Here is an 18,572-nt window from a genome sequence, read left to right as displayed (position 1 = left end):
TAGGGTTACCAACTTCAAAACTATCACCACTTAGGGTCTGGCGTTGAACCTTTATAATGACTTGATTAGAAAATATTCTCATCATTTTGTCGGCTTGTCAATATTTGCGTTTTTACGGTGCGGTGCGATGTTTAATTGTTATTTTGGGAGAAAATTATATGGGTTTTGATTTTTCGATGCTAACAAGGATGATTAACTTTAAATAAACTCTTTTAATTACCGTTTTTTTTTTTCTTTAGATGCGTACATTTTGAAAAATGCAATCTTTTAACATCCGATATGAGAATCATATTTTGTTTTTTTTTCAAGCTAACTTTGCTTTATTAGGATTCAAATAAATGAAAAGTCTCTTTATTTCTGTTAGAACTCTCATTTCAAGTTTTTAAAGCAAAATTCCATTTTCTGTTATGAGTCAAAAATTAAAATGCTGAATAAATGGTTTATTTTATTTTATTATTATTATTTTTTTTGGGGGGGGGGGATCAACTGTGCTCACAGATATTAATGATATGTTATCATAGGACTCGAAAATGCAATTTTAAAATAATTTTATCAAAAATATTTCTTTTACAAGCCGTTTTTATACTTTTGATGCCTTCACTTTAAGAATTGCGATCTCTTTGCATCCGCTATGGGAAACCGATTTTTCAAATTTTTGATGATTATTACGCTTTGTTAAGAGGTAAACAATTGAAATATCTTTTTATTTTTGTTAAAATCACGGAATTTATAAGTTTTAAACAAAATTCTGTGCTTTTAAAGAGTGTCTTGGGTCAAAAAGTTGAATGCTGAACCCTATTCTGAATTTTGTTTTATTTATTTATATTTTTGTTACAATTGTTTTAAATACTGTACAGAAATATATCTAGTATAATTTAACATAATGCAGAATGGTAGATAAATATTGATACTTGAAAGAGCAATGCCGCCTCCCCCCCACCAAATATCAGGAAAAAAATCCAGAATGATTTTCTCGTCATAGAAGAGGAAAACACTCAACTTTAAGTTTAATTGATGCAGTTTGTGCCATCCCTAAATTCTAAAATTTCGTCTTTAAAAAAAAAAAAAAAAGATTTTTTTTTTTTGCGAAATTTTTTCATTTTTCACAAAATTAATTCATTTTTCACAAAATTATTTGACTTTTCACAAAAAACGGACCCTGTGAAAAATCCTGAACAGACCCCTGAATAGATACATAAAAACCTGTACCACGCTATGACAAATGCTCAAAAAATTGCAGGAACAATGTCAAAAAATAGTGTAAGGAAGGTAGATTTTTGTGCAATAAATTTCTTTGCTCTATCTGTGTGTACTCTGTACCTGTTCTTTTTCATTTCATAATGGTACTTACTTAAAAAACATGCCTAGTATATGAAGGGAAATAGGGGCAAGGGCACCCATATAGGGGTCAAGGGGGGTCAAGCCCCCCCCCCCCCCAGAAATGAGAACGGTATGGAAGTGACCCATAGAAGTCATTCGTGATGGGCCCCGAAATTTCTGTGCACACCCCTGGGTTGAAACACCTAAACCATTTGAGATTCATCAAAAATCTTCTTCATGCTTCTTAAATACATAAGAGGAAGAAACATGTGATGTTTCATCAAAAGTCGAGACATTAGGACCGTTTCCATGGACACTTTCGACCTCGGAAAAAAAAACCTGCTTTTCACCGGAATAGGAAGAAAAGACTACAAAATATAGGAACTAGGGCTGGGCGATGTAGGAATTTCTACATCTTGATGGATCGCTAACCTTACATCACGACTTAGCGATGCATCACGAAGTTTTTTCCTTTTTTTTAACTTCAGCTTGCTTATTTGAATTTCGCAAAATACATACAAGGTATAAAAATTGTATATAATTCCAGATACATATCAACAGATTCCAGTAACAGCAAGAAAATATATAGATAAATAATTACAGCAGTGTGAAAAGTGCAAGTGAGCAAAAAATACTGTAGACATGTTTTATGATTACAATGAGTATACCTCAAAACTCAAATTTTGAATTGGTAGTCAATTCGCAACTCCAGAGCTCGAACAGGCTACCTTGCGGTGATTTACAAAACTGCCGAAAAAACTAAAACATTGCGTTCCATGTGTTCATTTTGGGCAAAACAAACAGTTTGTTATGTGTATTCTTTTTATTTGCGTAATTCATCATTTGAAATCGTCATTCGCAACAGCGTAACATCAAAAATATCTGTGAGTACACATTTTATTTATCTTGTTCTGAGTGAATTTAAATAAATATCAGTTTTTCAATTCGAGGACACTAGGGCCATGCTGAAAAATTACTGCTTTTCCTTAACCTAATTCCACATAAATGATTTAAATAACCTTGTTACTATAGAATTCAACTGAAATGGACAGTATGCAAATAAATTTTCTTGAAAATATTTATCACAGAACAGATTGAAAAATCCAGAAAGAACGTTAAGAATTTGAACAATAAAAAATAAAAGCTTGGAATTTTTATTACTAAAATATATCGCCAACTTTATTTTAATGCTCTGCAAAAGCTGTCATTTACAGTGGAAGAATTTCGCCAAAAATCTGTTTATAGGGTTATGGTTTTAGTACTGTGTGAAAGAAAAATGCATCTTGACAAGATTTCGCATATCAGTTAAATCATTTCCATGACGAATGAATTACATGCATGATGATTTCTTTTGATATCCAATCATATAGTCATAGAAATAAATTATCTTGTGTTAAACGTTACTCTTGACAGTCTGTCACGTATGTGCACTATGTGACAAAAATGTCAACAAATGCCGGAAATGTCACAAAACTGGACATAATATGCACTAATGTATAGAAAAAACAGTACAAAATGAAAATGCTGTTCGTAGCGAACCAAAAATTTATGAATACTGAATTCAACATCATGAAAATGGCTGCTTCAGAACAACTTACTGTGTGTTCTGCATTAATTTTTTACTTTCGTAATACTTTTTGATTTCTAATCTCTTTCTACATGGGTCAGAATAACCAAAAGACTTTGAAAAATCTTTTAAAATGAATAAAGAACAAAAAAAATCATACATGCGAACAAAAATTTCTGTCATTTCCTAAGTTTAGAAGCAATTTATACGTTACGGCGTGCGTTTGTTTTAGTTTTTTCGTCCATCATTTGACAGTGACTGCAGCGTCCCCTATAGTTTGTTGGAGTTGCGAATGGCTACCAGATCCTCACAAAATGGTAGCCAAATCAAAGTATCCTTAGTGATCGTAAATAAATGTTCAAGTCAATGCACGATGTTAGTACAGTGAAACCTCCGAATAGCGGACAGTCAAGGGACTAGAAGTTTTGTCCGTTATTGGGAGGTGTCCGCTATTAGGAGGAACAACTTAATTTACCTTTTTCAAAATGGGCTGTTGTTCCCTTTGTAGAACACAATCGAAACAATTGCGAAAGGTTTACCACATTTTACGCCAAGAGTAATTAATCTGCTTTTTTTAATAAAGGTATACTGACAGCACACACTTGTCTTAAAAAGCATTTAATCAATTAAAGTAATCAGTTAAAACAGTTTGACACCTCTTTTTTGCATTACAAGCTTGGTTCTCAATATAAATATTTAAATCATTTACCTTAGCAATTCCTTCAGTGTCACCTTTGCTCAGAAAAAAGTTTTTCAATTCGTTACTGTAATTGGTGTTTTCCCATCTGGTCCAAAAATTCTCTAATAGTGCAAACTTTTTATGGTTAATTTATTTATTTTATCTCGAGTATCACTATTGCATGATTGACAGTTGGCAATATGACCTTGAATATGGGAAAATCTTTTTTATGTCTAAAAATTAAACAACCCAACGAAACCACGGCGCCATAAAGCGGACTACTACCGGCGCCGGTCTGCTCAATTGCATCTCCCGAGAGCCCCAGTTAGAAAAAAGCGAAAGGTTTCCTCTTTTTTATCTTAACTTTTGAATAGTTATTGGGTACAAAATTCATTAAAATCTTAAGAAAAACGTCGTTAATTGTTAGACTGACATTAGTTTTCACTTATCTGCTTCAATACTCTCAAAACTAGCCCTAACAAAATTTTGACTTTTTTTTTCTTTTTCATTTTTTGCTGCCCGCAAAAAGTACCATGTCTTTTAATTCCTTTTTTTTTTCTGCCCCCAACTTTTAAACCCCAATCGCTGCCTCTGCCCATTACCACCCTTTTAATTCCAAGAAACAGTGATAAGGAAATGAGGGGGGGGGGATATCAGTTGTGGAGGATGAAAAGCTTTGTAAGGCAAACAGTTACTAAGATATTCTGTGAAAAGAAAAAAAAACCGGAAGTACTACGATCGCAAGGGAAATTTTTTGTGAAATAAATGTCCGTTATTCAGAGTGAATTACATGGAATGGCCTATATTGAGGGACTGGGACTTGCAAAAATGTCCGTTAATTAGAGGTGTCCGTTATTCGGGAGTGTCTGTTAAGGGAAGTTTCACTGTATCTACTTCTTTGACACATTGAACTGTTTTTTTGTATCAAATATCGGCATGTCCTCACGTGAGTCAATTTTTGCTCTTATATAGCCGTCTCTTGCGACTGAACCACATACGTTGAGAGCCGCTTCAGTTACAAGTTTCACAACTCTTTCTACTGCTTGCGTGTGGCAAGGGATCCGCGCAAAGTCTATAATTGGGTCCATTTGACTTTCTAATTGAGTTTTTGATGCTTTTTGTATAAAATCTTTGAGGGAGTCACTAGACATATGTTTTACCAAGGGGAGTTCACTTAGGTCATTTTCGCCCCATGATATCACATCAATGTAGTCTTTGGCAACAAAGTTTATTTGTGGAACTTTAAACTTCCTAACTCCGCCTTGACTTTGTGTTCTTGCTTTCAACACACGTTGCAATCCAAGTTCTCTTACATTTCTGCACTCGTCACATAGCATAGCCAAAAGGAGATTTTCGGTTGCAGCAAAGTATCCATTTCTTTGTATGACCGAGTCTATTACGTTCTTAAAATCAGGGGAGAGATATCGTGAATATGAGATAATCTCAAATAAATGTCTAGAGCCGTAAGTACAAGAAGGTTTTAATTTAATGCTAAACCACACAGGAGCATACACTTTAACAATGTACTGAGCAAGGATCTTGAGATTTTCAGTCGGATTTTCAGTTGCGACGTACAATCGAAGTATGCGATTTGCGAATGTAAGCCATCTGGAATGAGCAAGTTTTCCCGGGTTCCTTGAAGATAAATCAAGTGAGCAAGTACCACTTGATACAGCGACACACATCTCTAATAAATATTTCTGATCTGTACTAATGTCCTGTATGTTATCAAAAAGAGGAAGGTTATTTTTAATAGGTAAGAAAGTAACCACAGGAAGATTAGAACAGGTTTCCAACTGTTGCCCTATTTCGCCTTTAAATTCGTTTGGTCCTTTTGTTTTGCCGTCTAAATAGCAGAAGAGGTGGCACAAAGGCAGCTCATTTAAATGGAGCAAACAAATTACCCATTGCAAAGGTCTTCCTATCACATTTTCTATCAAAGTGATCACACTGTTACTAGTTCCAGTATTTATTACAGTTCCATCACATCCAATAGCTGTAAAGTTTAGAAGTTGTGTGTTTTTTTCTCTGTCTCCAATAAATTCAAGTATGCTATTTGCTATGTCTTTTGCAGTGCCAGATGAAGGTGTCACGTGACCTGAAAACTCTGAATTTGGTTCTCCTACTAACGAAACATGCTCTTCTGAGATAACTTTTTTATAAAACTTTGTTCCTTTCTTTTCCTGTATATGTGTTTTGTCTTTTCGTCCATCAAAAAACAAACCTCTGTTTCTGGTTGTCTGACTAGGATTGTCATCAATGAGATCTCTTCGATTTTTTGCGCTTGCACGTCTAATTTTCATTCTGTCTATTACTTTGGTTTTGTCTTCCTCTGTTATTAAACCTAAATCCTGTAAAGTCGCACTAGCTACAGCTGCTGCAGCTCTATCTGATATCCCTGTACGATCACAAACAGAAGCTACAGATGGCAATTTAATACGCATTTGAGAGCTTTTCTTTATACCTTTGTTTCGTTTTGAAGGGCCTGGTAGATTAAAATCATCTTGTACAAATGAAGGGCCTGGCTGATTTTCCTCTTCTGGTGATGAGCACTGATGCTCTTCGAAAATCGAGTCTTTCTTTTCCTTTGTTTTAGCGTTATCACTATCGTCATTATTAGTCTTTCTTACACAATTAATTGTTGCCCTTTCTTGTTTAAATTTAGACTGTCTTTCTTGTTCTTTTGCTTTTCTCACTGCTCTCTTCTGCAAGGAGCTTGTAGTTACTCTATCAACATTACTGATAACCATTTTCCTTGCAGAGCGTTGGTCTTTTAAGAACGTTTGTTCTAAACCTGGTACTTTTTTTTCTTTTTTACATCCACAAGTATCAAAGTTTTGACACTTACAGGCAGCAATGTCAAACAAACGTTTAGATTCTTCTTTAAACTTTAGGAAGATGGACTCACACTTTCTTCTTTTTTTAGATTTCTGCAAATTCCTATATTTCTTATGATAATTTTTTATCATATCTGAAATTCTTTGGTTAGAGACAACAGGAATAGAAGCTCTTGACCAAATGTGTTTAATTCTGGAAACTAAAGTCATAGTTATTTCACTCACATAAGGATCCTTTCCAGTCGCACTTTTTAGGCCGTGTCTAATGAAACAGTAACATTTCATTACATCTTCGTACGTAGGAAGTAAAACTTCATTCAAATCGCTAAAGCTCCCAAAAATAGGACATTCCGACATTTGTCTCGTCTGCACTTGTTTTGACTGAGCCATTGTAACTCACAACAATAAAGAAACTCACCAACTAACGAAATTTTACGTTACTCTGTTTTAGATAGACGCTAACTCAACTGAACTTGACAAAGAGATTGACACCTGATACGAGCTTGGTCCCCCCCTCACACAAATCACTGATGACCATTCCCGCCCCCTCTGCTGCAGTGACTCATGCTTCCAGATGCCAGTGCAATCGGGAAAAAGTGCGTTTTCACGGAACTTATTTGCTTTTGCTGCACCTCAAGACATAATCCAAACGACAAAAAAATACATATATTGTATGTGTACGGTCTTTTGAGCATAAAATTGCTTTTCGACAGAATTTGAAGCATAAATATATAAATTTTTTTTTTTTTTTCAAAAATGTGAAAATGTAAAACAAATTGCAATTTTTCAAAACTTTATCGTACTTGCGGCACCTCAAGACGTGCTTCAATATTTTTCATATTTTTTTAACATCTTATTTACATAAAAAGGCAACTTTTCCGCACTACGGCAAAATGAAAATAACAAAAAAATTTTTTCGTTCCACCCTACTGTATATGTCATTGGTGTAGCAAAGAAATTTTCTTATAAAATAATATTTAAAATAAATAAGTAAATAAAAAATATTAAAAAAAAATTAAATTATTAAAAAGCGAGTTAAAAAATAAAAACGAAAAGAGGGTTGAGGAAAAATGGGGGGGGGGGGGGGGATTTAACTTGGGGGGAGCGGGCACCTCTGCCCAGATATTATTTAACACATCTTTTGCAACCTATAATCTGCATTAATTTATCTTTAAGCATAACACATCACAATAAAAAAATAAAGAAAGAAAATTATTATTATTATAATTATTTTTTAAGCTTTTAAAACTTCTAGAAACATCACAGCTTTCAACCAAAAGACAAGTTAGTTCCTTGATAAAGAAAACAGCAAAATACCAAAAAAACTTAAACAGAATGTAAAACCTAAACCATTTGCGATTCTACAAAAATAATTTTTTGCTTTTTCAAATGCATGCAAAATTTTATAAAAATCGAAGCCTGAGTGTCAAAAAATGAATAAATAAAAGAAAGTCAAACAATATAAACAAAACAAAACAAAAAAAAGTGAAATAAAAGATCCAGCAGAAGAAAAAAAGGGTTTCAGTGGTATTCTTTCCACCTTCTCTAGATGCAAGGGTGCCATTTTTTTTTTATTTATGTGTTTTATAAATACGATTGTACTTCTCTTTATTTATTTTAGAACAGACATTTTCCTCTTCTAACTGGTGAACATGGACAATCTACAATGCAGTGCCATTTTGAAAACGCGGGACAGGACACCATTTTGAAAATTTAAGGCGAAACTTAAAAATAACATTTTTTTAGGAGAAATAAATAAATAAATGGATATGTCCTCTCCTCCAGTAGGTTTTATATTTTAAAAAGAAAAAAAAAAGGAAAATCAAACAATATGATTTAAACAAAAAATCAAAAATCTTGCAAAAAAATTTTTTTTTTAGTGATATCGTTTTTACCTTGTCCGGATGCATTCTGACTCAAAGGCGCCATTTTTGTTTATTCATATCTAAAACCAAATGTACAAGATTAATTCTTTTCATTTATTTTGGAAAGGGCATTTTCGTCTTAACTGGTAAAAATGAACAATCTAACAATGCGACGACGCCATTTTGAAAACGCATAGTTTAAAAATACCGCAAAATGAAGAAATAGCCATTTGTTAAGGAGAAATAAAGTTGAAAATGAATTTAAGATCAAAAAAGCATGGTTTACTAAATTGGTGTATGAAATTTGTCTATTTTTACGATCGCGTGTAAAGAAAGCCGAGTTTTCGAAACAGCAAGTTTTGTAACGAATTTGTCGTCGTGATTGCGATTATTGTTCCTATTCAGAACAAGAACACATAGCACAATTAGCCACAATTACATATAAATATAATAATATTTAAAATACATTAAATTACTTGCATTTCATGGTAAAATAATTCTTAATGCTGGACAGAGAGACATCAGAAAAAGGACAATATTCCCCCCCCCCCCTTCCTTCATTCCCGGTGATCCGATAGCCGAAATTTTAGTGGGCAAAAGAATCTGGGGAAAGGTCATATGTCAAGACCTTTCCCCAGGGAAGGTTGCATTGGCAAATGGTAGCCACATTGGCGACTGAAGTGAAAATAATGGTCGCCAAAATTTGAAAGTTGGTCGCATTTGGTGACTGGCGACCGCGAGTTTTGAGCTTTAACAATGAGCCTAGTATTTTAATGAAAAAAAGCTGTAACAGAATGGATGCAAGGAATACATTTCATTCAGAAGCCCACATCTTCTTGCATTAAAAAGAGGTTCCTTGTAATCAGCAGTGTCACTAGGGGAGGGGGGATACACGGTCTGGATGACACTAAAACTGGAATTCATTGTTTATAAAAAAAATATAAATACCTTAATTCCGAAAATTTCTAACAATATATCTTAAATTATATTAATGTAGCAAATGTAACAAAAATAGAGCCCTAGTATTGTGGTGAGTGGGTAGTTACATATGTGTCTAGGGCAAATTTTGCATAAAAAGGGTTCACAGTTTAAGGTTAACACACCAGTAGTGGCCACTTCAAGGTTTATATTTGAAAAAATAGAAGTCCAGGTCTCCCAATGTATCCATAAGGGCATCAAACTTGCAGGAGGTACGTTTGAACCCATTGGGAAAACTGGAATATTATTTTTACAAGTATAAACCTTGAACTGGGCATTACTAAAGCAATTTGAAGCAGTGGCTACTACTGCAGGGCTCATAGCAGTAGAAAAAAATATATAGGAGTTTGAAAGAAAAAAATATAGGAGTTTGGTAGCAAAATATATAGGAGTTTAAAAGGAAAAAAATATAGGAGTTAGGTAGAAAATATATAGGAATTTCAAAAAAGTATAGAATCTAGTATGTTTGAAGCATCAAACAAAACAAAAAAAAAAAAAAAAACTGAGCACCATTATCAATACAATTCTAATATGCATGAAGTCATAGTAATGTGAAGAATAACAGATGTGAGAGCAAATGAATTTTTTTACCCACGGTCACCATGTTTGTTTCAAACAATTTAAATTCAATTAAGCAAAATTGTGTGTGAATTTTTTCTTTTATTTTTAAACGTAGAATTCTACATACAATTTAAGATAACTTAAATTAAGTTTTTAGTCAAACGAGATATCATTAGAAGTATACTATTCACTCAAAATATTCATTTGCTGATTATTTAAAGAATTTTAGTGCAAAACAGTACGAAAAAGCAGGGTTGGCAAAAACCCGGGTTTTTTTAAAAAAGCCCATGGACCCAGGGTTTTTTGGGTTTTTTTAAATAAAACCCAAAAAAACCCCAACTAAAGCTGGGTTTTTAAAAGAAATATGGGTTTTTTTTTGTCTTTTTTTAGGGAAAATGTAGGGTACTTGTATTTATTATTGTTTCCTATAGTTATTTGTGCGGCATTAACGCATCAGTGATCATTTACATCATTTCCATGAAGGGATCTTCCTTCACTAACAAATCAGAAAGATCATTTGCCAGTGTTAAGGAATTTTTAATGTGAAAGCTTTTCGTTGTTTGTTATCGATGTCAGTATCCTCACTGGTTTTGTTCTCCTTTCTCACTTCTAAAAACTCTTCTTACATTGAAGTCTGAATTGTGTGAGTTTAATCACTTTTTTCTAAAAAGAGTTCTTGAACCAATTGTAAAAATTTCTCCAGTGACCCGAGCTTGCTTATTAGCACGCAAAAATGCAACTTATTACGCGTTATCTGCAATGTCATGAGTTTTGATTTTGAAAGAGGGCAATTTTTTTTTATCAGTTTGCATTGCCGCATCCACGTAAAATAAAAACTGATCCGCATGAAATAAAATTAATGCGTCAAATATTAACCTGCGTTTTATCAAAGCTGCGTAAAACGAGGGTGAACTGTATAATAAAGATAGAATAGGATGCCGAGTTAAAATTCTAATTCTTCATAGAGAGCCTGGAGTCGGAAAAGTTAGGGAACTTTTGGTTTAATGTTACAAACTGAAAGGCAAAATTAATGACAACGATGAAAATTTAGGGCCAAATATTCAGAAATTAGTTTCTGAAAACAGATGAATTTAATGAAAGAAGCATCAAATAATGATAACATCAATTGTAGGTTTTTAATTTTCTATACTTTCCCATATTATTCAGATTTTTTTTAAATATCTTGAAATTTTATACATAATCTGGCCTGCAAGAATCATTTTAATATGAGGTGTGACCCTCGGGTAGAAAAAGGTTGGGCACCACTGCTCTAAATCAACTATATGGTTCCATCACGTGAAAAAACTATTGCTTTGCAGTTTCAATTCTAAATACAAAACAACAGTTGAAATGGCTTTAATAAAATAAATGTATTCTACACCATTTAATCGATGATTTGAGACCAAAATAAATAAATAAATTACTTACCTGTAGTTATTTCTTCTGATATTTCATTTTCTGTCAGAGGCTTATCATATAACCTCAAATATACCTGTGTAAAACAAAGGTATAAATTACTCCAAGAAAACAAAAGAAACAAATAAAACAAAAAGTTGCTCTGAAATAAAGAGACAAATTTATAAATAAACTTTCAACACAAACTAAAAGAAACTTTAAAAAACTTCCTGTGTGCATTTACTTACTTACATCATTTCTGGATATGGTGAAATAAAAGAAAAAAATATTTAAAATAAAAGAAAGCAGAGTGTAAACCTAAGATGTCTTGAATATGATTTTAGGAACAGTTTCTTCAGAAATAGTACTTCTCTGGGAAGTGCAACTGAAAAACCGATTTTAAAAATGACATTAATTATTGTTGAAAAGTGGTTTGTAGAGGAAAATCAGTTTTCCCACATAACAACAGGAGAAATTTTACCATACAATTAAAATGGGCTGGAATAGCCCAATACATTCTTGAAAGAAAAATGTATTATTGCCGGTCCATAACATTGTAAGGCAAGAGTATATTTAATGAGTCTGAGAATCATGCCACAAAAAACTTAAGGTTTCTATTATGTGCAACTTAACATCCACAATAGGGTGGAGTGAAAAAAATGAAATTGAGAAATATGCAAAGCTTATATGCAGAAAAGTTGCCTCTAACCAAATCTATTTATCACACAAAATTACTACTTTAAATATAAATGAAGACGCTGTTTTTAGATATAAACAACATGGAAGTAGAAAAACACAATTATAAGTCTTATCTGATGAAATATATTTTTTCATTGTAAAGGGCTCAAAGAATGGCTTCTAGGCTAGTAAGAGGACTTTTATATTTAGATAAAGGTGCCAGACTTAAAAGCCTTAATATGTATAACCTGGAGCAAGTGAGAGTCAGATGGGACATGATTCAGCTGTTTAAATTTATCAATATGAAAGATGTTAATGGGTTTTAAATTCTGTATAGAAAATCGGACAAGGGGTCATTGTTTTAAGCTTTTAAAATCTCAGGCTAATGTGGAAATTAGGAAAAATTATTACTTTAGTAGGGTTTTGGGCTCTTGGAACAATTTACTAGAAGCAGCTGTAATGAGTAAAGGAGAAAATAGTTTGAAGAGGGCCATTGATTTTCATGAGGAACTAACTGACCAAGGACCAGCCAAGATGGGCCCAGGACTTGTTGTTGGTCCTCGGTCATCACATTTGTATTTGAATAATTTTCAAAGAAGATTTCTCCAAAGAACCCAATCGTCGAAAAATCAGAAGGAAAATAAGAAAAATGCCCATTGATTTGAAAAGAAAATTTAGGAATAACACTTTTCGTAAGAATATGGTGTATACTTTGATGGTTGAAGGATCAATATTTTGATTCAAATTAAGGAATGAAAAAATAAAGCTAGAAAGACAGCAGAAGACCAAGTTGTTTTACTCTCATAACTTAAATCAAAGTATGATATCCTTGTAACTCCTATGTCCGGTAGCTCTCATAACAGCAAAATACGCATATTAACTTTTTGAAAGAAAATTATTGATATTTCTAAGTAACGCAAAGTAGGTTAACTGCTGTCAGGTGTCAATACAGGTTTTAAAAGTGGAGTCCTAAGGAAAATTCAGATTTCTATTGGACGTTCTTTGCAATGGTTTATTTATGAATCTCATACAAATGAATAACAATTACACCATTTACTCCAACATTCGAATGGAAATAACCGCTGGGCCAAAAGGATATGGTTTAGAAAATTGGGAAAAAACAAGAGTCCTTTGAAGATATGGCTGTAGTAAACTTTTAAAAAGTAGATGTATCTTTGGCAGAGTGTGCCCCTGATGAACTCAGTACAGATCAATGGTTTATCTACAAAATATGGAATGGAATTTCAAACGAAAATATTTCATTCTGCTTGTTATGAAAGAATATTGTCATTGTCAAAGGTTAACGACAATTAATAGAACTTTTCGGTTCCGAGAAAATCCACATCAGAGGTCATCATAAATGTAAATTATTGTCAGATTGGAAGTAAATACTTTTACAATTTACAGTATAATAAAATAACCGAATCAGGACAAGAAATCATTCTATTGTCAATGCTGACGAATAATATAAAACGTGTGAGAGAGATGAGCCTTCAACAGCTTTAAAAAGGAAAAAATGGCTAAACTTGATAACTATGTTTAAGAATTAAAGATTCCTTGGATAACCTTAATTGGATTTGACCTTAATCGACTGGAATTCAGTTGCATTTATAAAAATTGACGTCCGACACCATAAGGTTTTTTATTTTAATATTTAAAGTTTGGATTTTTTTCAGAAATTCCAGAAGTTTATATTTTCATCCTACATGTTTAAGTATTGAGAAAAAAAATTGGCTCAGTTCATCCATTAACCCTGAAAAATTATGAAACTTTTTTGGTAATTTCATCCAAATTCTACGTTTGAATAAGTGGAATTGCCCCATATATGTATATCTTGATAAATATCAAGCACATTAAATACATTAATTGCAGCTTTGTTTCAACATTGAAAAGGAGAAATATATTTTTATTCTAATTCACAATACATAGCAACTGTTTAATCATAGGTCTACAATAATACAAAATAAGAAAATAGTTTTTTTTAAAACTTTCATTTAAGTATCATTTAAATGTTTTCAATTATAAATTAAGAGGACTGACTCATCAGACAGAAATTTTCTAGCTTTCCGAAGAGAGAGAGAAAGCTGTAGCGTTTTTCTTCCCCCTCTACGTAGAGCGGCTGACAGGTTTTGGGGGACGTCTTCCCCTCTATGCTGTCAACGCTCAAAATTTATTGGTCGGGGAAGAGTCAGTGTGTAGTATTGGATGACCACATACAATTTTTGCATCGACTCTTTTAGCGCATTTTAGTTTCGACCGAAATCTTCTACACAATCGATGTTTTGTGCCTAACTTTCCTTTCCTTATGCACTGAAACTCGAAATTTTGTTAATTTTATATTCGTTATTTGTTTTCTAAATTTGATTTATTAAAATGCTTTTACATGCTACTTTTTATGCACAAGAAGGATATGCAGTAGGATCATTAACATTTCGTTTTTGTTGGCCTAGCGCCCCTTATATAATAATTAACGAATTCATCTCACCACTTATCTCACCATAATATCAGTCACTTGCCTAATCATTGAGAAATTTTCAACGATGTTTTTCTTTCTTCTAATGCGGACGCCTGAAGACGTATCTCGCACGTGCAGTCGCCGATCTATGACGTCACGACCTTCACGTAATCTGTGATGCATCGTAACAGATCGGCACGTGCCTGATGCTCATTGGCCAGGTGCTATGCTGGCGTGTATCAGGTGATTGGGCGTCCGCATGCAAATGAGTTAACTTACGATAAAAGGAAATGTTTCGAGTAGAAAGGAGACTTCTTCGGTGTTTTCTCTCTGGCAAGTTGACTCGAGCTCCCGTTTGCTTTTATGCAACGATGCGGGTTCTTTTTAATAGATATATAATAGATTGATATAGCTCAGCTCTAGTTCGCGTTGTTTCAAATGTTTTTTATTTCATTTAACTAACTTTACTAAATGACCAAATAAATTTGGTTTTTATTTTTAAGTTGTCTTCAACTATTTTTTAATCATGCATTTCTAGTCATACATTTAATTAGGTTATTAGTCTTGAGCATTCTCTTGCTCATTAGTTTTCCGTCGAAATGCAGCATTATCAATCTGCAAATCAAAAGCATTCGCAGGATTGATAAAACAAATTATGGATCACGTTGCGATTCGAATTTGCCGCTCTTGTTCATCAAATATTACCGCATCATTACCGTCCAGCACCAGGCAAATGGGCGCGAAATTCCTGCGGCATGGCTGAACTCACCAAAATGAAACAATTTTTCAAAATTTGAGGAATCTGCCAAAACAAGGCCCCCTACCCCCCCTCCCAATTTTAAAGAAACTACTTTGATTTGAAATGATATTTTTGAATAAAAGCAAAGCTGTTACTTTTGTATAACAGTAATATTCCAGTATTATTTTAATCTTTTGCAATCTATATTCTGTAGCATTTGATCTATTTCAGCCTCTGCTTCACATTTTAAAAGTCGATTATGAAAATTACGTTTAAGAACTTCATTGGCCGCTGGGACACCATCATTAACTTTCTATAATAGTAAGATATTAAACCAGAAGTCAGTAAATTTAATAATCAATTAAATTTATCCTGATTTAATTAAACACACTGGCATGATAAATTATAAATTCATTTGTAGAAACGTGAATCGAAATAAATGTAACGATAAAAGAATGATGATTATGAAAAGTTTTCTGCATTAATTTCCATATTTGTCAAGCTCTATGGGGGATGACAGAATCCTCCCCCCCCCACGCCACTTATCAATACGAATTATCAAGGAACGTATTTTTCGGACTTGAAACATACTATTTTAATTCATAGGGTAAATTTTAGAATTAGCAAAGCGTTTGAAAAAAAATCAAATTTGTTTCTGAAGTTTTTTGAAGTCTTGAATCAATACTTACCTTTTTTTTTCAATGTCCTTTTTTTCTCTTTTCGAATTTGTGCATATAGTTGATTTATCTATGTTTTTAAAAGCAAGAGTTTTGAATAAATTTCATTCTTTTCAGATTTTTTGTTTACGCTAAATGTTACACGAAAAGAATACCAATGAATCGGAACAGTGTAAAATTTATACCATAAGAACAGTGCCACCGGCAAAAAACCTGTGGCTCGAGGGGCACATACAATCTGTGAAGTTGATATGTGTGGCCCGTGGTCTTCTTTAAACTCAACAAATCGAAAAGCACGTTTAATGAGAATGTCAAAAATTTCGCTAAATATTCAGAATTGGTTTCTGATAAACTGATGCAATTTAAAAAAAGATGCATCAAGTAATGATTACATCAATTATTGGTTTTTTAATTTTCATTCTTTTTTTTCTCGTTTTCACATGTAATTAAAAAAAAATGTTGAACATTTTGAAATTTTAGTTATTTTCTGAACCGCGAGAATCATTTTAATATGAGGTGTGGTCTCAAGTAGAAAAAGGTTTGTCACCACTGCCATAAGAGATTAAAAAATCAAAAATATTTTTTATTTCAGTATGAAGTATGAGTTTAATAACTTTATTTCTAACACTTCTGAAAACAATTGCAAAAAAATGTCCCCTGTGGCCCAAGCTCGCTTATTATAACTCCAGTTTATTACGTTTTATCTACAATCTTAGAAGTTTGGAATTTTAAAGATTGGAAAGTTTTGTGTATTTGCATGAAATGAAATTACATACCTTTCCTAGCATCCGTTTTATTTCTACCTACATTCGTAGCATAAAATGGAAAAACGCAGAACTTGGAGGCTGTTAAGAAACCTCTCTCTAAATGTTAAAATTATGAGCTCAAACTTCACAATCATTATTTTTTACATAGGTGAAACCAAATGGGAGAGTAAAACCAATAAAATAAAAAATAATAAAAAGGCTTATTTTGGACCACTCTAATTTACCATGCAGTTTCGTATAAGCTGAAAAAGATGCCATCATAAACAGGGGCGGATACAGAAAAATCTTTTGGAGGAGGCTCGGAAAATTGAATCCCCTCCCCCCACCTTTTCGATGTTTAACAACAGAGTTTTAATGACTTTATTTTTAATGGTTTTGCGGTCAATGAATCTACTTCTAAATATAGGAATATTATGCACTAATATATTCTGAATGTGGACGGAAAACATCTTCAACGTTTCAAGCCAATTAAATACTAAACCCAATTTAATGTCATGCTATACAATGAGCGGTTTTAATTAGGAACATCAAGGAAAATGTTATTAAATAAACCCATCCCTCATTTGAGTTTTATAAATTAATTTATATTTTAACTACAAAATATTATTTGAGTAAGAAAATCATAACTTCATAAAACATAAGTTTTATTGAAGAATTCAGAAACTATTTTTGTGTGAATTTCAAAGCAGTTGCTGATTGTTTTTAAAGTCATGACACAGTTGATATAACATATTGTATTCTACATGCCGTTTCCATTAATAATCATGATTTTTCCAAGAAACTACCATCATGTGATTTCTATCATTTTGCATTTTTTATGAGCTGAAAAAGAAATCTATTATTTGGCAAATAGCTGCCTGGATCAAAATGACTTTTTTAGGTGAATCTACACATTTTTTTTTTAAATGTTAATTATTGATTCCATAAAAGAAGAATTAGTAGACGAATGGCGATAATACGTTCCCTAGAATTCAAAACTAGTGAGTTAAATGTATTCTGCCACTCTGGGCCTCTGACTCTAGTATTACTTCTTTAGCAAACAAGAATGCTTTTATTCGAAATATGCTGTGTGTGTTTTGTGTCAATAACCTATATAAAAAATGCAAAAAAAAAAAAAAAATCAATTAAAAATAATTAATAAAATAGTTAAATTAATTAAGCCCTTGGGGGGGGGGCACCCCTAAAATCCGCTACTGATCATAAACTTATGATTTGCTTTCTGACCCGCCATAACTCTTCTATGTAAGCATATACATATGTATTTTTTTTAATGTTAATTACTAATTCTATGAAAAAAGAAGTAATAGACAAATCGCGATAATATATAACCCTTGGGTTTGAAACCATTGAGTTACATATCTTTTTTCTTACTGTCCTTAAATTCCAATAATACTCGAAAAGCAAACAAAAGTGATAAGAGTAAGTTCAAATTTTCTTCTAGGTATATTCAAATATTCTTTCCTTTTTATATAATGTAATAATTTTAAAAAATATATAGTTACATTGTGACAAAATTAATTGAAAATGATTTAATAGGTGAGTTCAATTAATTTTATCCCTTCGAGAGAAGCACGTAAATTCTCAATCTCCCCCCCCCCTCCCGAAGATTTGCAACTGCATTTAAATCGTGATTTAAATACTTTTAAAGCTTAAATTTTGTGTTTATATACATAATTTTACAAAAAAAAAAATTATTTATTAAAAAATAAGCAAAATTAATGTAAAAGCGTCATTTTTGCCAGGTCTTTTCCTCGCAATTCTCAAGCGAAGGAAAAAATCTTTCCAGACAGCTATTTAGGACAGTTGATCTGTGCACAGCGGGTGGAGAAGAAACACGCCCACAAGTAGGGTGCTGACCGTTTCCCCGAAAAGGCCATAAATCACTTGCGTAGAGGCGAATCTCGTACCTTCGTAAAGGGGAATGGAAATTTTTAGTTTGTGAATTGGAATAGGCTCACCATTTATTTGATTACTGTTATTCTATTAAAGCTATCAAAAATATTTTAACATCTTTAGAAAGCTGAGATTATACGCTATGCTCCTATCTTTTTAAA

At 32.7% G+C, this 18,572-nt stretch overlaps 1 protein-coding gene across 1 annotated transcript in view; it reads right to left on the bottom strand.

Moving 5' to 3' along the window:
- The window catches only part of LOC129230920 (N-alpha-acetyltransferase 15, NatA auxiliary subunit-like), a 275,701-nt gene that overhangs the window by 129,883 nt on the left and 127,246 nt on the right, over positions 1-18,572 (bottom strand). The window contains exon 16 of the mRNA XM_054865206.1: positions 11,236-11,299. Within this exon, the coding sequence (XP_054721181.1) occupies positions 11,236-11,299 (64 nt within the window). The remainder of the gene's footprint in view (positions 1-11,235; positions 11,300-18,572) is intronic.

The sequence above is a fragment of the Uloborus diversus genome, chromosome 1, assembly GCF_026930045.1.
Source record: "Uloborus diversus isolate 005 chromosome 1, Udiv.v.3.1, whole genome shotgun sequence".
Lineage (NCBI taxonomy): Eukaryota > Metazoa > Arthropoda > Arachnida > Araneae > Uloboridae > Uloborus > Uloborus diversus.
This window is presented reverse-complemented; position numbering and strand designations above follow the sequence as displayed.